The sequence below is a fragment of the Silurus aristotelis genome, assembly GCF_946808225.1.
Source record: "Silurus aristotelis genome assembly, chromosome: 27".
NCBI classification, from domain to species: Eukaryota; Metazoa; Chordata; class Actinopteri; order Siluriformes; family Siluridae; genus Silurus; species Silurus aristotelis.
The window spans coordinates 7932341-7955486 of record NC_139600.1 but is presented as its reverse complement, the minus strand read 5'-3'; the positions used below and the strand labels follow the sequence as shown (position 1 = coordinate 7955486).

General features: G+C 38.0%; 1 protein-coding gene across 1 annotated transcript in view; it reads right to left on the bottom strand.

Moving 5' to 3' along the window:
- Positions 1-1820: 1820 nt before the first annotated feature.
- The window catches only part of LOC310721139 (uncharacterized protein), a 23079-nt gene continuing 1753 nt past the window's right edge, over positions 1821-23146 (bottom strand). The window contains exons 2-18 of the mRNA XM_083532441.1: positions 21809-21865; positions 12699-21668; positions 9244-11913; positions 8979-9109; positions 8506-8567; positions 8285-8412; positions 7398-8180; positions 7133-7263; positions 6659-6720; positions 6438-6565; positions 5288-6333; positions 5077-5141; positions 4650-4822; positions 4431-4543; positions 3709-3773; positions 3437-3612; positions 1821-2922 (exon numbers count right to left, since the gene is read on the bottom strand). Coding sequence (XP_083388567.1) covers positions 2831-2922; positions 3437-3612; positions 3709-3773; positions 4431-4543; positions 4650-4822; positions 5077-5141; positions 5288-6333; positions 6438-6565; positions 6659-6720; positions 7133-7263; positions 7398-8180; positions 8285-8412; positions 8506-8567; positions 8979-9109; positions 9244-11913; positions 12699-21668; positions 21809-21842 — 14829 coding nt within the window. The 5' untranslated portion in view covers positions 21843-21865 and the 3' untranslated portion in view covers positions 1821-2830. The remainder of the gene's footprint in view (positions 2923-3436; positions 3613-3708; positions 3774-4430; positions 4544-4649; positions 4823-5076; positions 5142-5287; positions 6334-6437; positions 6566-6658; positions 6721-7132; positions 7264-7397; positions 8181-8284; positions 8413-8505; positions 8568-8978; positions 9110-9243; positions 11914-12698; positions 21669-21808; positions 21866-23146) is intronic.

Sequence of the window (23146 nt, the reverse complement as noted above, 5' to 3'; positions counted from 1 at the left end):
TACAAGACAGAGGAATGGAGAAAAAAACATGCAGAGTTAGGTACTGGCTGAAAACGAAAGGTCAAACAAAAGCATTTCATTGGGCATGATAAAATCTTTTCATTGTGAACAATAGATATAATTTCCTCCTTCACAGTGGCTTGGGAAATTGTCTGCTACCTCTTTTTCTGCCATTCTGAGTCACAAGTCACAAGACTGGAACACGTATTACTTCACTGGGATCTTTAGGAGAAACTCGATACTCAGTAGAACATGAACATACCAGTATGAAATAAATCAACGTTACAAGATATGACATAGTATTTACACATCTAAGCACCAGCAGTCGCACTGAGATTTGGATTGAAAATCTCATTATGATTAAAAAATGTATTTGCCTTGAGATGTGCTCATATAAAACTGACAACCAAATCAAACCTTTGTACTAAACTGTAAATGAAAAAGAAAGACAAAGCCAGCATGGTTTCTGTCTTGCTGCGTGTACTTTCACATGTCTGGTATAAAACAGGTTTCAAGACAACATCAAATTAAAATCTTAACATCAATGTCTGTATACACACAATACATAGGTCAGACTTTTATTCAGTAATTAAGTATACTGTGAGAGCTGACATAATGTAATTAGTAAAATATAAAATTTTCCACACCTGTGTATGGTGTAAATCTTCTGTTTATTAACTACAGAAGATTTCATGGTAGTTTATTTATTTATTCACATTTATTCATTTTTATTTTTATCTTATTAATTGTTTTATGCCTAGTACTGCAGTTATAAGCAAATAAAAATAAGCTGCTAAGAGTTCAATAGCATATCGTTTTTAATAAATCTTAAAAATAAATAAAAATAAATATATATAAAAATAAATCTACATAGAACTTGGGATAATGTGAACAATTATGTCATTTTGACAGAACACCAAGAATGTAGTTTTTGCTCAGTACACCCAGGAACATTGTAAGGCTGTATAAATAAAGAAACTCAGAATTAAAGAATTCAGTTTTGACTTTGCTTCAGTTTGTTCAGTTCTCGGAACAGAGTGAGTGAATGAAGTGAGAGTAACAGAAAGCAATTACTTTCTATTGTGTCTTTCCTATAAAGTAGATGCCACAGCATCGCCCTTGTGTTTATATAGGAACGCCTTTCTGAGCTGTGGTTGTGTATGTGGTTACATTATTGCCTAGCTGAATTCCAATGTTGAATTTTTTTTAAATAAGAATAATAATGTTCTAAATAGAAGTTTGACAAACTTGAATGAAACAGTTAAAATAAAATAAATAAACTAGCTGTACAAATTCTACCACAACAAATCCAGATGGATTCAAAGTAAATTAAAAATCATTTTAGAAAAAAAAAGAACCTCATACATTTTAGTGTAAAAGTCAATTTCAGAAACAGTAAATTATAGTTTGTGTGTGTTTGTGTGTCACCTGTCTACAGATGAAGGTGAGATTGACAGCTGAGGTTTTTTCCAAAATGCACTAAAATTACACATAGACAGGTGTGACGCACAAAAGCAAAAAATATACTGCATTTCTGTCATTTTTCACCTGTTAGATATTTAGTTGATTTCTGCAATAATAATTACAATAATTACCATTTTTAACAGTAAGAGGATGCTCAGGAGGAGGATGTTAAACTGGTTTTGATAACAGTCTAAGCAGTGTTTGACTGATACACTAATTCTGTGCCTTATGCTATTTAGTAATATTTGCCTTGGAATATTGTTCCTAAAAAGAAATGAGCATTAACTCTAGCCATTATTGAAAAGTTTAGTATTTGAGATAAAAAAAAAAAAAGTATAAACAAAAACATTCAATGGTGCAGCTTTTCATCAGTTTATTTGAAACCGAGTAATGAACTTGTAAATATGAGTTGCTCCAGTCAATTCTAACACAATACACCATTAATAGTTTTCAATAAATACATACTTCAAAGGACCTGGATACCCACTGCAGTAAATAAATATACACAGAGTGCCGTGCACAATGTAGAAGAACAAAAACAGAATTTTTCTAAAGTGCACAAGTTTATAGAAGTCAAAAATAAATAATAATGTTCTAATTTATTGCTTGTTATATGCAAATTACAGTACGTGACTATACAATCATTGTCACACAGAGTTGTTGAGTAGCATGCTAAAGTAAACACAGATAGACCGGGATTAAAACTTGTCAAACCACACTGTAGTTATTCTTTGTTCTCCAGGAAGCAGTTTCGTCTGTGTGTTATCCTCATGTTTAGTTTAGACTAAAACCTAATTTTAAATACAAGATCAACAATCTTAAATCTTCATCATTTTTTAAAGCTTTTTTAAAAAGATCTTCATTCATCTTCAATCTTCATTTTTCAATAAACACTTTTTTGTGATTTTCTTTTATGCTTGATCAATAGATAACTTATTTGTATATACATTCATGTGCAAGTATATGGCCTAAAGGTAACTTAGATTCAGAAAAGATACGCATATAACCGCAGTGTCTTTGTCATTTCAGCTTGTCAGGTTTTTCACATGACAAATATAATTTCTTCACGCTTGAGACTTTGACTTTAGGATGGATTCAAATACAAAGAATTATTTAGAAAATGCCTGTGACAAGCTCACCAGTTAGCGATTCCAAAAATAATTAAAGCTATGAGTACTGACCAAACACTATCTTTGCACATTTATACTGACTGGCTTGTGCAAATTCATATAATGCTTTCTTTATTGTGCTTTTTTTTATATAATGCACATTATTAAAAATAAATAGTTTGGCATATTTTATTAAAGGAACTAGAATGTCAAACCTAATAAAGGTTATTATTCTAAATGGAGGAGGTGGTGTAGGATTAGCTGGATCGTGCAAAAAGAAGTGACACAGCCACCATGAAGAACGCCATGAACACATTGATCTTGCTGGTGATCTCACTTGATGATATTGCTGTTGGGAAAAAAATGAATGACTAGTAAGGTAAACAAAAATCAAGGTGCAGAATTATTCATTTTTAACTGCAAATAAAAATTTTTTTCTCTAAAACCTATAACAAGGAGCATGATGACATATTATTTGGACAGTATGCCATGATGCAGCGATTTATCATTGGAGCAATAACATCCTGGGCATGCCCAGAACATTTTATTAATCAATATACCACAGTGCTATTAAAATTCACCATTCTGATTGGTCAGAAGGTGTCATTACAAATGCTATAACATTAGTGATTACAGGATCTACATGTATTGCAAACACTTATATTATAATATATATCATAATTATGTGTAATTTTAAATGGTATGACATTTAACATCATTGATATCATTGATTTACTGTATAAATTGCAAATTGTAGTCTCTGGCTAAAATGGGTGTTGCATAACAGGGCAAAAAAACACTTGCTATCATTAGAAAATAATCAAAATTCCAACACCTGCTGATATATATATTTGTATACTTACTTGTGAAATTCACGATGATTCCGTCGGTGAAGATTTTGAACGGAAGGCTGTTATTTCTTGCCGCTCTAAGCATAGTGTTACCGATATTCGTGATGTTGGGAACTCCAGCGCTATTGGCAAAAGTCAGGTCCATGAAGTTCAGAATCGTATCCGAACTTCCTTTAAGACCTCCATTGCTAGATAACCAAACAAAATTCATAAAAAAAATTGTGTAAAACAACATTTCGTTTTAAATGTGAAAATTATCCAAAATGCAATCCTAGTATAAATACCTGAAGTTTGACATGGTTAAGGTGCTGAATGAAGAATAGAAGTCAGCAATGAAAAAAGGGTTAAGCTGCAAGAGGGTGTTAAAAAAATGGGTGTTAAAAAATGGACAACTAATCTATAACATCATGATGGTATTTACAAACAAAAAGGGAAAACAGTATCAGTACATTTCACAAATACAAACACATGTACAACGTGCCAAATTGCTCAAAATTACAAAAAGGGTTTCATAAGAATCCGATCAGATACAAATTCATTGCACAAATTAATATAGGATAGGAACAAGAGGATCACAGAAAATACGATTTTAGTGAGTGCTTGTGGAATGAGTTTGTGATGATTTGCAGAAAACTATAATAAAGGTCAAAACCACTTGTCATCACCATTAACAAATGTATGTAGTTGAGGCTGCTCACAAATAAATAATAACAGATTTTCACACAAAAATGGTAATGCAAAATAAGTTGGAAAATGTTTTTTTTTTTTTTTTACATGATGTCAAGTTCTATTAAAAAATAAAAAATTGTCCAAATTTTCTTTATATTCCTACAGATGTCTCCACATTTACTTGCAGGATGTTTTGTGCCCATTAGTCAGTGCATGTCATATTTGTGTAAATTCTATAAAAAGTATGTATATTTTATCCTTATATTTGTGAAAGGGAGCGAATCTGTTTAATGTTTGTATACAAAGTAATCCTATAAACCAATGGGCTGATACTTACTCCTGTTTTAATCATGACCGATCTGTTTGTAAATAAAACTGAAGTCAGATTTGATAGATCTGTTGCAAAAGTCCCATTTGTTCGGAATGTAACAGGAATAGTGTAAGGCACATCTGGAAAGAAATATACAGGCATTAATGCAAATATCTATAAAGGGCAAACATAGGTTACTAATACAGTGTGGTATTTGTTTGGCAAAATTATCCTGGTTGTACTCACTAGTTACAGTGATTGCAGTAGGATCAAATTGAACAGCGAAATTGTTAGTTACTGCTGCAGTTTTCAGAGTTTGCACTATATCATCAGTGGTTGGGATGGGAATTGTGGAGGTGTCGTTGAATACCAGCTGGACATCTGCTTCCGTATTTTCACCTGAACGTCTGACTTGAGGTCTGGGGAAAACATTTCTTTATTAGTATCAACTTCTTTTAAGTTTTGAGCAGTATTTGTTTAAATGTGCTAATTTCTGCAACTCTACAATGAATATTACAGGACATTTAGCAACACATGGTTTTAAACAATTTTTACCAAATCCAAAGGACTTGAAACAAATTAATCCATAAATACAAACATTATTTATCACCTACAGTGTATAAAATGTGATATGTGATATTTCTAAAATTAAGTGAATGTCACTGAGCTTCACCTGAAGGCTAGCACAATTGCCTGGATGAACCGATTGTCATATTGTTGTCTGTATATTTTAAACATCTGTCAAAGATCAAGATTTTGCTATTAGACATTTTTATTATTGTTTTCCATATAATACATTTCTATAAATTTGATCATAGTTGGGAAATGTTTAATGTTCTGTACTGAATAATTTAAAATATTGCAGTGGACTGTCTCACACTTACCGCTTGCTCCACACTGGCAGCCAATGTTTTGAATTTAATACTCTGAGGATTAGAAAGCTCTACAATAAAAACAACCACAAGACCAACACTCATCTCGACAGAAGGTGGTGGACGAGCTGCTACAGTTGTTGTTGCTGCTGTTGTTGTTGTGGTGGTGGTAGTGGTTGTGGTAGTGGGGGTGATTGTGGTGGTAGTGGTTGGGGCTGTAGAGGTTGTGGTGGTGGTAGTTGTAGTAGCAGCTATTGCTGTAGTTGCTTTTGTGGTTGTTGGTATAGGAGTTGTAGTTGTAGTTGTTGCTGCTGTGGTGGCTGTAGTAGGTACTGTTGTGGTTGTAGTAGTTGCTGCTGTGGTGGCTGTAGTAGGTACTGTTGTGGTTGTAGTAGTTGCTGCTGTGGTGGCTGTAGTAGGTGCTGTTGTGGTTGTAGTAGTTGCTGCTGTGGTGGCTGTAGTAGGTGCTGTTGTAGGGGTTGTAGTTGTAGTTCCTGTGGTGGCTGAAGAAGGTGTTGTTGTTGTTGTTGTAGTTGTAGCAGCTGCTCCTGTGGTGGATGTAGTAGGTGCTGCTGAAGGGGTTGAAGTTGTAGTATTTGTTCCTGTGGTGGCTAAAATAGGTGCTGTTGTGGTTGTTGTAGTTGTAGTAGCTGCTCCTGTGGTGGATGTAGTAGGTACTGTTGAAGGGGTTGTAGTTGTAGTATTTGCTCCTGTGGTGGCTGAAATTGGTACTGTTGTGGTTGTTGTAGTTGTAGCAGCTGCTCCTGTGGTGGTTGTAGTAGGTGCTGTTGAAGGGGTTGTGGTTGTAGTAGTTGCTCCTGTGGTGGCTGAAATTGGTACTGTTGTGGTTGTTGTAGTTGTAGTAGCTTCTCCTGTGGTGGATGTAGTAGGTGCTGCTGAAGGGGTTGTAGATGTAGCATTTGTTCCCGTGGTGGCTGAAATAGGTGCTGTTGTGGTTGTTGTAGTTGTAGTAGTTGCTCCTGTGGTGGCTGAAATAGGTGCTGTTGTGGTTGGTGTAGTTGTAGTGGGTGCTGTAGTAGTAGTGAATATTTCTGTTACTGTAATTAAAATAAAAGAAAGAATTAGCATTCATCTAAAGAAGAAGGTGTATAAACTGTTTGCCATATGCTGAATGGCACTTGTAGGTGTGATCTATACTCACCAAAAACGCCTATCATGAAAAAACTTGAATTAGGTGCTGTTTTCATTGTTTCAATTATTTGACTGTCACTTGGACTCCCATTTGAATATGTGTAGTATAATCTCATATCTGTGATGGTTGATCCTGGTCTGTGCAGACAAACATATTTATTCAGAAGATTTATCAGAAACTCATGGAAAGATAGTGTAAAAGAAAATAAAGAAAATAGATAAGTAAGATACCTGAAACGTATCACTGTTAGGTGACTGAAGCTGCTGGAATCATTCTTTAAGACTGGTTCAAGCTGTGAGGCAATTAATGGCAAAGCATTACAGCAAAACTTTAAAGGAGCTGTTTATATTCTATATCACATCTTTAAACACAATAATTTTAGAACTTATTCAGAATGTATTGTAAATATTTGTTTTTCCCTGGGTGATTGGTAATGCATATTTATCTATCTACAAGTTTACATTTTATCAATGAAGATTAAATTTTCAAAGCATCAAACAGCCGTGTTAACATGCTGCATTATAGTACACTAAACACATTTTCATAGGTCACATTTGTATGTACACAGTTGTATACAGTATACCAAAAAATATCTTTCTGTGTAATATCTTGAACCTTCATTTTAAAAATCTATTTCAATATTTCACTTAAATGTTTAATATGTGCAGATAAACCTCATGTAAATTTTTATAAATAAGACAAACCTCTGATTGAACAAGCTGCGCTCGAGCAATAAAGGCAGGTGAAGATGTGTCTAATAGGGCAGTATTGAATGTTTCATTAGTGGAAAAGCTAATATTCCTTATGTCAGTTGCACCTACTGTTGTAGTTACACCTGTAAAAACAGAAGTGTGAAAAGTATTCAAGTAAATAGAAATGTTGTATTTATCATGTTGGGAATGTTTTAAAATATCATATTATTTGAAACATAATAATTGAATGCTAACTTTAATGATTCCAGTGTAATACCTGTAGTTTTCTGTGTGATGTCTGTAGTCGATCCTAAAGTAGTTGTAGTATTTGCTCCTGTGGTGGCTGAAATTGGTACTGTTGTGGTTGTTGTAGTTGTAGCAGCTGCTCCTGTGGTGGTTGTAGTAGGTGCTGTTGAAGGGGTTGTAGTTGTAGTAGTTGCTCCTGTGGTGGCTGAAATTGGTACTGTTGTGGTTGTTGTAGTTGTAGTAGCTGCTCCTGTGGTGGTTGTAGTAGGTGCTGTTGAAGGGGTTGTAGATGTAGCATTTGTTCCCGTGGTGGCTGAAATTGGTACTGTTGTGGTTGTTGTAGTTGTAGCAGCTGCTCCTGTGGTGGTTGTAGTAGGTGCTGTTGAAGGGGTTGTAGTTGTAGTAGTTGCTCCTGTGGTGGCTGAAATTGGTACTGTTGTGGTTGTTGTAGTTGTAGTAGCTTCTCCTGTGGTGGATGTAGTAGGTGCTGCTGAAGGGGTTGTAGATGTAGCATTTGTTCCCGTGGTGGCTGAAATAGGTGCTGTTGTGGTTGTTGTAGTTGAAGTAGTTGCTCCTGTGGTGGCTGAAATTGGTACTGTTGTGGTTGGTGTAGTTGTAGTAGCTTCTCCTGTGGTGGATGTAGTAGGTGCTGCTGAAGGGGTTGTAGATGTAGCATTTGTTCCCGTGGTGGCTGAAATAGGTGCTGTTGTGGTTGTTGTAGTTGTAGTAGTTGCTCCTGTGGTGGCTGAAATAGGTGCTGTTGTGGTTGGTGTAGTTGTAGTGGGTGCTGTAGTAGTAGTGAATATTTCTGTTACTGTAATTAAAATAAAAGAAAGAATTAGCATTCATCTAAAGAAGAAGGTGTATAAACTGTTTGCCATATGCTGAATGGCACTTGTAGGTGTGATCTATACTCACCAAAAACGCCTATCATGAAAAAACTTGAATTAGGTGCTGTTTTCATTGTTTCAATTATTTGACTGTCACTTGGACTCCCATTTGAATATGTGTAGTATAATCTCATATCTGTGATGGTTGATCCTGGTCTGTGCAGACAAACATATTTATTCAGAAGATTTATCAGAAACTCATGGAAAGATAGTGTAAAAGAAAATAAAGAAAATAGATAAGTAAGATACCTGAAACGTATCACTGTTAGGTGACTGAAGCTGCTGGAATCATTCTTTAAGACTGGTTCAAGCTGTGAGGCAATTAATGGCAAAGCATTACAGCAAAACTTTAAAGGAGCTGTTTATATTCTATATCACATCTTTAAACACAATAATTTTAGAACTTATTCAGAATGTATTGTAAATATTTGTTTTTCCCTGGGTGATTGGTAATGCATATTTATTTATCTACAAGTTTACATTTTATCAATGAAGATTAAATTTTCAAAGCATCAAACAGCCGTGTTAACATGCTGCATTATAGTACACTAAACACATTTTCATAGGTCACATTTGTACGTACACAGTTGTATACAGTACACCAAAAAATATCTTTCTGTGTAATATCTTGAACCTTCATTTTAAAAATCTATTTCAATATTTCACTTAAATGTTTAATATGTGCAGATAAACGTCATGTAAATTTTATAAATAAGACAAACCTCTGATTGAACAAGCTGTGCTCGAGCAATAAAGGCAGGTGAAGATGTGTCTAATAGGGCAGTATTGAATGTTTCATTAGTGGTAAAGCTAATATTCCTTATGTCAGTTGCACCTACTGTTGTAGTTACACCTGTAAAAACAGAAGTGTGAAAAGTATTCAAGTAAATAGAAATGTTGTATTTATCATGTTGGGATTGTTTTAAAATATCATATTATTTGAAACATAATAATTGAATGCTAACTTTAATGATTCCAGTGTAATACCTGTAGTTTTCTGTGTGATGTCTGTAGTCGATCCTAAAGTAACACCTGTTGATGTTAGTACTGCAATAGTTGTATTTGATCCTGAAGGAGAAGTTGATGGTGGCTCTGATGTACCATTTGTTGACGTTTGTGGTGTGATAGATGTAGTTAATACTGAAGGAGAAGTAGTTGGTGGCTCTGATGTACCATTTGTTGATGTTTGTGGTGTGATAAATGTAGTTGATCCTGAAGGAGAAGTTGATAGTGACTCTGATGTACCATTTGTTGATGTTTGTGGTGTGATAGAAGTAGTTGATTCTGAAGGAGAAGTTGATGATGGCCCTGATGTACCATTTGTTGATGTTAGTGGTGTGATAGATGTAGTTGATCCTGAAGTAGAAGTTGATGGTGACTCTGATGTACCATTTGTTGTTGTTTGTAGTGTGATAGTTGTATTTGATTCTGAAGGAGAAGTTGATGGTGATTCTGATGTACCATTTGTTGATGTTAGTGGTGTGATAGATGTAGTTAAAACTAAAGAAGATGATGGTGGCTCCGATGTACTATTTGTTGATGTTAGTGGTGTGATAGATGTAGTTAATACTGAAGGAGAAGTTGATGGTGACACTGATGTACCATTTGTTGTTTGTAGTGTTACAGTTGTATTTGATCCTGAAGGAGAGGTTGATGGTAAATCTGATGTACTATTTGTTGATGTTTGAGGTGTGATAGTTGTATTTGATTCTGAAGGAGAAGTTGTTGGTGACTCTGATGTACTATTTGTTGATGTTAGTGGTGTGATAGATGTAGTTGATCCTGAAGGAGAGGTTGATGGTGACTCTGATGTACCATTTGTTGATGGTTGAGGTGTGATAGTTGTAGCTGATTCTGAAGGAGAAGTTGTTGGTGACTCCGATGTACTATTTATTGATGTTAGTGGTGTGATAGATGTAGTTGATCCTGAAGGAGAGGTTGATGGTGACTCTGATGTACCATTTGTTGATGGTTGAGGTGTGATAGTTGTAGCTGATTCTGAAGGAGAAGTTGTTGGTGACTCCGATGTACTATTTGTTGATGTTAGTGGTGTGATAGATGTAGTTGATCCTGAAGGAGAGGTTGATGGTGACTCTGATGTACCATTTGTTGTTTGTAGTGGTATAGTTGTATTTGATTCTGAAGGAGAAGTTGTTGGTGACTCTGATGTACTATTTGTTGATGATAGTGGTGTGATAGATGTAGTTGATCCTGAAGGAGAGGTTGATGGTGACTCTGATGTACTATTTGTTGATGTTTGAGGTGTGATAGTTGTAGTTGTTTCTGAAAGAGAAGTTGATGGTGGTTCTGATGTTACATCTGTTGATGTTTGTGTTGTGATAGTTGTAGTTGATTCTGAAGGAGAAGTTGATGGGGGTTCTGATGTAACATTTGTTGATGTTTGCGTTGTACTAGCTGTAGTTGATTCTGAAGAAGAAGTAGTTGGTGGTTCTGATGTAACATCTGTTGATGTTTGCTGTGTTGTAGCTGTAGTTGATTCTGAAGGAAAAGTTGATGGGTGTTCTGATGTAACATCTGTTGATGTTTGTGGTGTGATAGTGGTAGTTGTTTCTGAAAGAGAAGTTGATGGTGGTTCTGATGTTACATCTGTTGATGTTTGTGGTCTATTAGTGGTAGTTGATTCTGAAGGAGAAATTGATGGTGGTTCTAATGTAACATCAGTTGATGTTTGCGGTGTGCTAGCTGTAGTTGATTCTGAAGGAGAAGTTGATGGTGGTTCTGATGTAACATCAGTTGATGTTTGCGGTGTGCTAGCTGTAGTTGATTCTGAAGGAGAAGTTGATGGTGGTTCTGATGTAACATCAGTTGATGTTTGCGGTGTGCGAGCTGTAGTTGATTCTGAAGGAGAAGTTGATGGTGGTTCTGATGTAACATCTGTTGATGTTTGTGGTGTGCTTGCTGTAGTTGATTCTAAAAGAGAAGTTGATGGTGGTTCAGATGTAACATCTGTTGATGTTTGTGGTGTGCTTGCTGTAGTTGAATCTGAAGGAGAAGTTGATGGTGGTTCTGATGTAACAGCTGTTGATGTTTGTGGTGTGCTTGCTGTAGTTGAATCTGAAGAAGAAGTTGATGGTGGTTCTGATGTAACAGCTGTTGATGTTTGTGGTGTGCTTGCTGTAGTTGAATCTGAAGGAGAAGTTGATGGTGGTTCTGATGTAACAGCTGTTGATGTTTGTGGTGTGCTTGCTGTAGTTGAATCTGAAGAAGAAGTTGATGGTGGTTCTGATGTAACAGCTGTTGATGTTTGTGGTGTGCTTGCTGTAGTTGATTCTGAAGGAGAAATTGATGGTGGTTCTGATGTAACATCAGTTGATGTTTGTGGTGTGCTTGCTGTAGTTGATTCTGAAGGAGAAATTGATGGTGGTTCTGATGTAACATCAGTTGATGTTTGCAGTGTGCTAGCTGTAGTTGATTCTGAAGGAGAAGTTGATGGTGGTTCTGATGTAACATCTGTTGATGTTTGCGGTGTGCTAGCTGTAGTTGATTCCGAAGGAGAAGTTGATGGTGGTTCTGATGTAACATCTGTTGATGTTTGCGGCGTATTAGTGGTAGTTGATTCTGAAAAAGATGTTGATGGTGGTTCTGTAAAATCTGATGATGTTTGTGGTGTGATAGTTGTAGTTTCCATTGTGATACCTGAAATAGAATAGACTTTGTGATGTGATGATAATACTGTTGATAATATTTGTAGTTTCAGCAGCTGCTCTAACTACCATAATATATAATATTCATATTCAAATATGACACAATGCGTGACAAGATATATATGTGAGATTGTGTGTTTATGAGAGAGAGCCAGACATACAGTCATGTAAAAATTTAAGTACACCCTCTTTGAGTTTTATTGTATTACCTATCGGGACAATAAAAAATGATAAAATCATCTGAAACATTTCAGGTCTCAACAGTCAGTAAATTCAGCTTCAGATGAACAATAAGGCATAGTACACTGTGTCATTATTTATTTTTGACATTATTAAAGTCAAAATGGAAAAACGGTGTAAGTATACCTTTACTGTCTTTATAGCATTTAAGAGGCTAAGTAAGCCACTTGTTGCTAATCAAATGCTGTGGCAGAGCTGTGCATAAACAAAAAAAAAAAAAAAAAAAAACCTCAACGAACTAAGCAACATTGTAAAGCAGATTGAGCTTCAAGATGAACATGATTACTTCAAGTTATTACTGGTAAAAGGGAGGGGGGATTTAAATGTGTGCTTTCAAGTTTATTTTTTGTAAGAATAAATAATGACAGTGTGATATCTGAGGTTATATTAACTTAGAATAGACCAGATGAGTTTATAACGTCCTGATACATAACACTATAGGATTTATGGAGGTACTTTTTTTCTCACAATACTGCATATGTGCATGTTCTTCACACAACAAAACAATACATGAAAGTTACAACATTTTTGTGATACCTGTAGTTGATCCAGATGTGATTAGTGTTGTCATTGCAGATGTTACAGCAGAAGAACCTGGTGAAGTTGCAGATGTGACAACTGTGGATTCTGAGGTTTCAGTAAAACTAGCTGAGGTTCCCATTGTTGTTTCTGCAGTTGTTTCAGCAAACGAAATTGGTGATGCTGAAGATGTGACAAGTGTGGATTCTGAGGTTTCAGTAAAACTAGTTGAGGTTCCCATTGTTGTTTCTGCAGTTGTTTCAGCAGAAGAAATTGGTGATGTTGCAGAAGTGACAGCTGTGGATTCTGATGTTTCAGTAAGACTAGTTGAGGTTCCCAGTGTTGTTTCTGCAGTTGTTTCTGAAGAAGAACTTGTTAATGCTGAGGATGTCACAGCTGTGGATTCTGATGTTGTTTCTGCAGTTGTTTCAGCAGAAGAACTTGGTGATGCTGAAGATGTGACAGCTGTGGATTCTGAGGTTTCAGTAAAACTAGTTGAGGTTCCCAGTGTTGTTTCTGGAGTTGTTTCTGCAGAAGAACTTGGTGATGCTGAAGATGTGCCAGCTGTGGATTCTGATGTTTCAGTAAGACTAGGTGAGGTTCCCAGTGTTGTTTCTGAAGTTGTTTCTGCAGAAGAACTTGGTGATGCTGAAGATGTGACAGCTGTGGATTCTGATGTTTCAGTAAAACTAGTTGAGGTTCCCAGTGTTGTTTCTGCAGTTGTTTCAGCAGAAGAACTTGGTGATGCTGAAGATGTGACAGCTGTGGATTCTGATGTTTCAGTAAAACTAGTTGAGGTTCCCAGTGTTGTTTCTGCAGTTGTTTCTGCAGAAGAACTTGATGGTGAAGATGTGCCAGCTGTGGATTCTGATGTTTCAGTAAGACCAGTTGAGGTTTCCAGTGTTGTTTCTGCAGTTGTTTCTGCAGAAGAACTTGATGGTGAAGATGTGCCAGCTGTGGATTCTGATGTTTCAGTAAGACTAGTTGAGGTTCCCAGTGTTGTTTCTGGAGTTGTTTCTGCAGAGGAACTTGGTGATGCTGAAGATGTGACAGCTGTGGATTCTGAGGTTTCAGTATGACTAGTTGAGGTTCCTAGTGTTGTTTCTGCAGTTGTTTCTGCAGAAGAACTTGGTGATGCTGAAGATGTGACAGCTGTGGATTCTGAGGTTTCAGTAAAACTAATTGAGGTTCCCAGTGTTGTTTCTGCAGAAGAACTTGATGCTGAGGATGTGCCAGCTGTGGATTCTGATGTTTCAGTATGACTAGTTGAGGTTCCCAGTGTTGTTTCTGCAGTTGTTTCTGCAGAAGAACTCAATGGTGAAGATGTGCCAGCTGTGGATTCTGATGTTTCAGTAAGACCAGTTGAGGTTCCCAGTGTTGTTTCTGCAGTTGTTTCTGCAGAAGAACTTGGTGATGCTGAAGATGTGACAGCTGTGGATTCTGGGGTTTCAGTATGACTAGTTGAGGTTCCCAGTGTTGTTTCTGCAGTTGTTTCTGCAGAAGAACTTGATGGTGAAGATGTGACAGCTGTGGATTCTGAGGTTTCAGTAAAACTAGTTGAGGTTCCCAGTGTTGTTTCTGCAGAAGAACTTGATGCTGAGGATGTGCCAGCTGTGGATTCTGATGTTTCAGTAAGACTAGTTGAGGTTCCCAGTGTTGTTTCTGCAGTTTTTTCTGCAGAAGAACTTGATGGTGAAGATGTGCCAGCTGTAGATTCTGATGTTTCAGTAAGACCAGTTGAGGTTCCCAGTGTTGTTTCTGCAGTTGTTTCTGCAGAAGAACTTGGTGATGCTGAAGATGTGTCAGCTGTGGATTCTGACATTTCAGAAAGACCAGTTGAGGTTCCCAGTGTTGTTTCTGCAGTTGTTTTTGCAGAAGAACTTGGTGATGCTGAAGATGTGACAGCTGTGGATTCTGAGGTTTCAGTAAAACTAGTTGAGGTTCCCAGTGTTGTTTCTGCAAAAGAACTTGATGCTGAGGATGTGCCAGCTGTGGATTCTGATGTTTCAGTATGACTAGTTGAGGTTCCCAGTGTTGTTTCTGCAGTTGTTTCTGCAGAGGAACTTGATGGTGAAGATGTGCCAGCTGTGGATTCTGAGTTTTCAGTAAGACCAGTTGATGTTCCAAGTGTTGTTTCTGCAGTTGTTCCAGCAGAAGAACTTGGTGATGCTGAAGATGTGACAGCTGTGGATTCTGATGTTTCAGTAAAACTAGTTGAGGTTCCCAGTGTTGTTTCTGCAGTTGTTTCTGCAGAAGAACTTGATGGTGAAGATGTGCCAGCTGTGGATTCTGATGTTTCAGTAAGACCAGTTGAGGTTCCCAGTGTTGTTTCTGCAGTTGTTTCTGCAGAAGAACTTGATGGTGAAGATGTGCCAGCTGTGGATTCTGATGTTTCAGTAAAACTAGTTGAGGTTCCCAGTGTTGTTTCTGGAGTTGTTTCTGCAGAGGAACTTGGTGATGCTGAAGATGTGACAGCTGTGGATTCTGAGGTTTCAGTATGACTAGTTGAGGTTCCCAGTGTTGTTTCTGCAGTTGTTTCTGCAGAAGAACTTGATGGTGAAGATGTGCCAGCTGTGGATTCTGATGTTTCAGTAAGACCAGTTGAGGTTCCCAGTGTTGTTTCTGCAGTTGTTTCTGCAGAAGAACTTGGTGATGCTGAAGATGTGACAGCTGTGGATTCTGAGGTTTCAGTAAAACTAATTGAGGTTCCCAGTGTTGTTTCTGCAGAAGAACTTGATGCTGAGGATGTGCCAGCTGTGGATTCTGATGTTTCAGTATGACTAGTTGAGGTTCCCAGTGTTGTTTCTGCAGTTGTTTCTGCAGAAGGACTTAATGGTGAAGATGTGCCAGCTGTGGATTCTGATGTTTCAGTAAGACCAGTTGAGGTTCCCAGTGTTGTTTCTGCAGTTGTTTCTGCAGAAGAACTTGGTGATGCTGAAGATGTGACAGCTGTGGATTCTGAGGTTTCAGTATGACTAGTTGAGGTTCCCAGTGTTGTTTCTGCAGTTGTTTCTGCAGAAGAACTTGATGGTGAAGATGTGACAGCTGTGGATTCTGAGGTTTCAGTAAAACTAGTTGAGGTTCCCAGTGTTGTTTCTGCAGAAGAACTTGATGCTGAGGATGTGCCAGCTGTGGATTCTGATGTTTCAGTAAGACTAGTTGAGGTTCCCAGTGTTGTTTCTGCAGTTGTTTCTGCAGAAGAACTTGATGGTGAAGATGTGCCAGCTGTAGATTCTGATGTTTCAGTAAGACCAGTTGAGGTTCCCAGTGTTGTTTCTGCAGTTGTTTCTGCAGAAGAACTTGGTGATGCTGAAGATGTGTCAGCTGTGGATTCTGAGATTTCAGTAAGACCAGTTGAGGTTCCCAGTGTTGTTTCTGCAGTTGTTTCTGCAGAAGAACTTGGTGATGCTGAAGATGTGACAGCTGTGGATTCTGAGGTTTCAGTAAAACTAGTTGAGGTTCCCAGTGTTGTTTCTGGAGTTGTTTCTGCAGAGGAACTTGGTGATGCTGAAGATGTGACAGCTGTGGATTCTGAGGTTTCAGTATGACTAGTTGAGGTTCCCAGTGTTGTTTCTGCAGTTGTTTCTGCAGAAGAACTTGATGGTGAAGATGTGCCAGCTGTGGATTCTGATGTTTCAGTAAGACCAGTTGAGGTTCCCAGTGTTGTTTCTGCAGTTGTTTCTGCAGAAGAACTTGGTGATGCTGAAGATGTGACAGCTGTGGATTCTGAGGTTTCAGTAAAACTAATTGAGGTTCCCAGTGTTGTTTCTGCAGAAGAACTTGATGCTGAGAATGTGCCAGCTGTGGATTCTGATGTTTCAGTATGACTAGTTGAGGTTCCCAGTGTTGTTTCTGCAGTTGTTTCTGCAGAAGGACTTAATGGTGAAGATGTGCCAGCTGTGGATTCTGATGTTTCAGTAAGACCAGTTGAGGTTCCCAGTGTTGTTTCTGCAGTTGTTTCTGCAGAAGAACTTGGTGATGCTGAAGATGTGACAGCTGTGAATTCTGAGGTTTCAGTATGACTAGTTGAGGTTCCCAGTGTTGTTTCTGCAGTTGTTTCTGCAGAAGAACTTGATGGTGAAGATGTGACAGCTGTGGATTCTGAGGTTTCAGTAAAACTAGTTGAGGTTCCCAGTGTTGTTTCTGCAGAAGAACTTGATGCTGAGGATGTGCCAGCTGTGGATTCTGATGTTTCAGTAAGACTAGTTGAGGTTCCCAGTGTTGTTTCTGCAGTTGTTTCTGCAGAAGAACTTGATGGTGAAGATGTGCCAGCTGTAGATTCTGATGTTTCAGTAAGACCAGTTGAGGTTCCCAGTGTTGTTTCTGCAGTTGTTTCTGCAGAAGAACTTGGTGATGCTGAAGATGTGTCAGCTGTGGATTCTGAGATTTCAGTAAGACCAGTTGAGGTTCCCAGTGTTGTTTCTGCAGTTGTTTCTGCAGAAGAACTTGGTGATGCTGAAGATGTGACAGCTGTGGATTCTGAGGTTTCAGTAAAACTAGTTGAGGTTCCCAGTGTTGTTTCTGCAGAAGAACTTGATGCTGAGGATGTGCCAGCTGTGGATTCTGATGTTTCAGTAAGACTAGTTGAGGTTCCCAGTGTTGTTTCTGCAGTTGTTTCTGCAGAGGAACTTGATGGTGAAGATGTGCCAGCTGTGGATTCTGAGTTTTCAGTAAGACCAGTTGAGGTTCCCAGTGTTGTTTCTGCAGTTGTTTCTGCAGAAGAACTTGGTGATGCTGAAGATGTGACAGCTGTGGATTCTGAGGTTTCAGTATGACTAGTTGAGGTTTCCAGTGTTGTTTCTGCAGTTGTTTCTGCAGAAGAACTTGATGGTGAAGATGTGCCAGCTGTGGATTCTGAGTTTTCAGTAAGACCAGTTGAGGTTCCCAGTGTTGTTTCTGCAGTTGTTTCTGCAGAAGAACTTGGTGATGCTGAAGATGTGACAGCTGTGGATTCTGAGGTTTCAGTAAAACTAGTTGAGGTTCCCAGTGTTGTTTCTGCAGAAGAACTTGACGCTAAGAATGTGGCAGCTGTGGATTCTGATGTTTCAGTAAGACTAGTTGAGGTTCCCAGTGTTGTTTCTGCAGTTGTTTCTGCAGAAGAACTTGATGGTGAAGATGTGCCAGCTGTGGTTTCTGATGTTTCAGTAAGACCAGTTGAGGTTCCAAGTGTTGTTTCTGCAGTTGTTTCTGCAGAAGAACTTGATGGTGAAGATGTGCCAGCTGTGGATTCTAATGTTTCAGTAAGACCAGTTGAGGTTCCCAGTGTTGTTTCTGCAGTTGTTTCTGCAGAAGAACTTGCTGATGCTGAAGATGTGACAGCTGTGGATTCTGAGGTTTCCGTAAAACTAGTTGAGGTTCCCAGTGTTGTTTCTGCAGAAGAACTTGATGCTGAGGATGTGCCAGCTGTGGATTCTGATGTTTCAGTAAGACTAGTTGAGGTTCCCAGTGTTGTTTCTGCAGTTGTTTCTGCAGAGGAACTTGATGCTGAAGTTGTGACAGCTGTAGATTCTGATGTTTCAGTAAGACCAGTTGAGGTTCCCAGTGTTGTTTCTGCAGTTGTTTCTGCAGAAGAACTTGGTGATGCTGAAGATGTGTCAGCTGTGGATTCTGAGATTTCAGTAAGACCAGTTGAGGTTCCCAGTGTTGTTTCTGCAGTTGTTTCTGCAGAAGAACTTGGTGATGCTGAAGATGTGACAGCTGTGGATTCTGAGGTTTCAGTAAAACTAGTTGAGGTTCCCAGTGTTGTTTCTGCAGAAGAACTTGATGCTGAGGATGTGCCAGCTGTGGATTCTGATGTTTCAGTAAGACTAGTTGAGGTTCCCAGTGTTGTTTCTGCAGTTGTTTCTGCAGAGGAACTTGATGGTGAAGATGTGCCAGCTGTGGATTCTGAGTTTTCAGTAAGACCAGTTGAGGTTCCCAGTGTTGTTTCTGCAGTTGTTTCTGCAGAAGAACTTGGTGATGCTGAAGATGTGACAGCTGTGGATTCTGAGGTTTCAGTATGACTAGTTGAGGTTTCCAGTGTTGTTTCTGCAGTTGTTTCTGCAGAAGAACTTGATGGTGAAGATGTGACAGCTGTGGATTCTGAGGTTTCAGTAAAACTAGTTGAGGTTCCCAGTGTTGTTTCTGCAGAAGAACTTGACGCTAAGAATGTGGCAGCTGTGGATTCTGATGTTTCAGTAAGACTAGTTGAGGTTCCCAGTGTTGTTTCTGCAGTTGTTTCTGCAGAAGAACTTGATGGTGAAGATGTGACAGCTGTGGATTCTGAGGTTTCAGTAAAACTAGTTGAGGTTCCCAGTGTTGTTTCTGCAGAAGAACTTGATGCTGAGGATGTGCCAGCTGTGGATTCTGATGTTTCAGTAAGACTAGTTGAGGTTCCCAGTGTTGTTTCTGCAGTTGTTTCTGCAGAAGAACTTGATGGTGAAGATGTGCCAGCTGTAGATTCTGATGTTTCAGTAAGACCAGTTGAGGTTCCCAGTGTTGTTTCTGCAGTTGTTTCTGCAGAAGAACTTGGTGATGCTGAAGATGTGTCAGCTGTGGATTCTGAGATTTCAGTAAGACCAGTTGAGGTTCCCAGTGTTGTTTCTGCAGTTGTTTCTGCAGAAGAACTTGGTGATGCTGAAGATGTGACAGCTGTGGATTCTGAGGTTTCAGTAAAACTAGTTGAGGTTCCCAGTGTTGTTTCTGCAGAAGAACTTGATGCTGAGGATGTGCCAGCTGTGGATTCTGATGTTTCAGTAAGACTAGTTGAGGTTCCCAGTGTTGTTTCTGCAGTTGTTTCTGCAGAGGAACTTGATGGTGAAGATGTGCCAGCTGTGGATTCTGAGTTTTCAGTAAGACCAGTTGAGGTTCCCAGTGTTGTTTCTGCAGTTGTTTCTGCAGAAGAACTTGGTGATGCTGAAGATGTGACAGCTGTGGATTCTGAGGTTTCAGTATGACTAGTTGAGGTTTCCAGTGTTGTTTCTGCAGTTGTTTCTGCAGAAGAACTTGATGGTGAAGATGTGACAGCTGTGGATTCTGAGGTTTCAGTAAAACTAGTTGAGGTTCCCAGTGTTGTTTCTGCAGAAGAACTTGACGCTAAGAATGTGGCAGCTGTGGATTCTGATGTTTCAGTAAGACTAGTTGAGGTTCCCAGTGTTGTTTCTGCAGTTGTTTCTGCAGAAGAACTTGATGGTGAAGATGTGCCAGCTGTGGTTTCTGATGTTTCAGTAAGACCAGTTGAGGTTCCAAGTGTTGTTTCTGCAGTTGTTTCTGCAGAAGAACTTGATGGTGAAGATGTGCCAGCTGTGGATTCTAATGTTTCAGTAAGACCAGTTGAGGTTCCCAGTGTTGTTTCTGCAGTTGTTTCTGCAGAAGAACTTGGTGATGCTGAAGATGTGACAGCTGTGGATTCTGAGGTTTCCGTAAAACTAGTTGAGGTTCCCAGTGTTGTTTCTGCAGAAGAACTTGATGCTGAGGATGTGCCAGCTGTGGATTCTGATGTTTCAGTAAGACTAGTTGAGGTTCCCAGTGTTGTTTCTGCAGTTGTTTCTGCAGAGGAACTTGATGCTGAAGTTGTGACAGCTGTAGATTCTGATGTTTCAGTAAGACCAGTTGAGGTTCCCAGTGTTGTTTCTGCAGTTGTTTCTGCAGAAGAACTTGGTGATGCTGAAGATGTGTCAGCTGTGGATTCTGAGATTTCAGTAAGACCAGTTGAGGTTCCCAGTGTTGTTTCTGCAGTTGTTTCTGCAGAAGAACTTGCTGATGCTGAAGATGTGACAGCTGTGGATTCTGAGGTTTCAGTAAAACTAGTTGAGGTTCCCAGTGTTGTTTCTGCAGAAGAACTTGATGCTGAGGATGTGCCAGCTGTGGATTCTGATGTTTCAGTAAGACTAGTTGAGGTTCCCAGTGTTGTTTCTGCAGTTGTTTCTGCAGAGGAACTTGATGGTGAAGATGTGCCAGCTGTGGATTCTGAGTTTTCAGTAAGACCAGTTGAGGTTCCCAGTGTTGTTTCTGCAGTTGTTTCTGCAGAAGAACTTGGTGATGCTGAAGATGTGACAGCTGTGGATTCTGAGGTTTCAGTATGACTAGTTGAGGTTTCCAGTGTTGTTTCTGCAGTTGTTTCTGCAGAAGAACTTGATGGTGAAGATGTGACAGCTGTGGATTCTGAGGTTTCAGTAAAACTAGTTGAGGTTCCCAGTGTTGTTTCTGCAGAAGAACTTGACGCTAAGAATGTGGCAGCTATGGATTCTGATGTTTCAGTAAGACTAGTTGAGGTTCCCAGTGTTGTTTCTGCAGTTGTTTCTGCAGAAGAACTTGATGGTGAAGATGTGCCAGCTGTGGTTTCTGATGTTTCAGTAAGACCAGTTGAGGTTCCAAGTGTTGTTTCTGCAGTTGTTTCTGCAGAAGAACTTGATGGTGAAGATGTGCCAGCTGTGGATTCTAATGTTTCAGTAAGACCAGTTGAGGTTCCCAGTGTTGTTTCTGCAGTTGTTTCTGCAGAAGAACTTGGTGATGCTGAAGATGTGACAGCTGTGGATTCTGAGGTTTCCGTAAAACTAGTTGAGGTTCCCAGTGTTGTTTCTGCAGAAGAACTTGATGCTGAGGATGTGCCAGCTGTGGATTCTGATGTTTCAGTAAGACTAGTTGAGGTTCCCAGTGTTGTTTCTGCAGTTGTTTCTGCAGAGGAACTTGATGCTGAAGTTGTGACAGCTGTAGATTCTGATGTTTCAGTAAGACTAGTTGAGGTTCCCATTGTTGTTTCTGGAGTTGTTTCTGCAGAAGAACTTGGTGATGCTGAGGATGTGCCAGCTGTGTATTCTGATGTTTCAGTAAGACTAGTTGGGGTTCCCAGTGTTGTTTCTGGAGTTGTTTCTGCAGAAGAACTTGATGATGCTGAAGACGTGACAACTGTGGATTCTGATGTTTCAGTAAGACCACTTTCTGTAATTATTTCAGTTGTTGATGCTGTTGCAGCTGATGATTGTGCAAATGAGATTTGCAGAATGATACCTATAGTGGAGGAGCTTTTGTTATTATTAATATTATTATTATTATTATTATTACATTTTTTTTACATCTAAAATATTAAATTATGGGTTATAAAAATAATGAAATGATAAAGTGGAAAAACACTAGCGAAACAAACTTACTCAGTATAAAAACGTTCACTCCTTTTCTCTTCATCTTGTTTGTTTTCCAATAATACCCTTAAACGATATTGCAAAAATAATTATACATTCAATAGGAACCACAAGACTTTTAAATAATGTATTGTGATTTCATGTTATTAAATAATTTTTCATTGCATTACATTACATTGTGTTCCTATTTCGCATTTAACAGTTTTACACACTGGTAAGTAATCTCGAGGTCTGATCCAAATTTTTCAATACCAGTGTTTTCTGAAAGCTGATGTGCCCTTTTTTTTCAACATTTAAACCAGTCTGGGAAGTTTTTCACACAAAGTTATCTACAATCTTTTGAAATGCTGATTACTAACAGTGGTTAAAATTTGAATGCACATTATACATTCTGATTTAAATTACCACATACAATAACTACCTATCTCTCTCTCTCTCTCTCTCTCTCTCTCTCTCTCTCTCTCTCTCTCTCTCTCTCTCTCTCCCCCTCTCAGTATGTATATATAAATATATATATATATAGTGCAGTAAAATAGTAATTGATTTTACAGCCTTGTGACTAACATATGGAAGCTTTTGTTAAAATATGAAGTAGTTTTATATATTATATTTTTATATATATACTAGTATTTATATATATATATTTATATATATATATATATATATATATATATATATATATATATGTACTAGTATATACTAGTATATACTATAAATATATACTAGTGTGTGTGTGTGTATATATATATATATATATATATATATATATATATATATATATATATATATATATATATATATATATATATATTTATATATATATATATATATATATATATATATATATATATATATATATATATATATATATATATATATATATATATATATAAATGAGTTATTGTATGCACTAAAATAGTAATTGGTTTTACAGCTTTGTCACATTATTTGGAATTATGTGAATATAAACAGTGAGGAAAATAAGTATTTGAACACCCTGCTATTTTGCAAGTTCTCCCACTTAGAAACCATGGAGGGGTCTGAAATTGTATCCGTAGGTGCATGTCCATGGTGAGAGACATAATCTAAAAAGAAAATCCAGAAATCACAATATATGATTTTTAAACTATTTATTTGTATGATACAGCTGCAAATAAGTATTTGAACACCTGTCTATCAGCTAGAATTCTGACCCTCAAAGACCTGTTAGTCTGCCTTTAAAATGTCCACCTCCACTACATTTATTATCCTAAATTAGATGCACCTGTTTGAGGTTGTTAGCTGCATAAAGACACCTGTCCACCCCATACAATCAGTAAGAATCCAACTACTAACATGACCAAGACC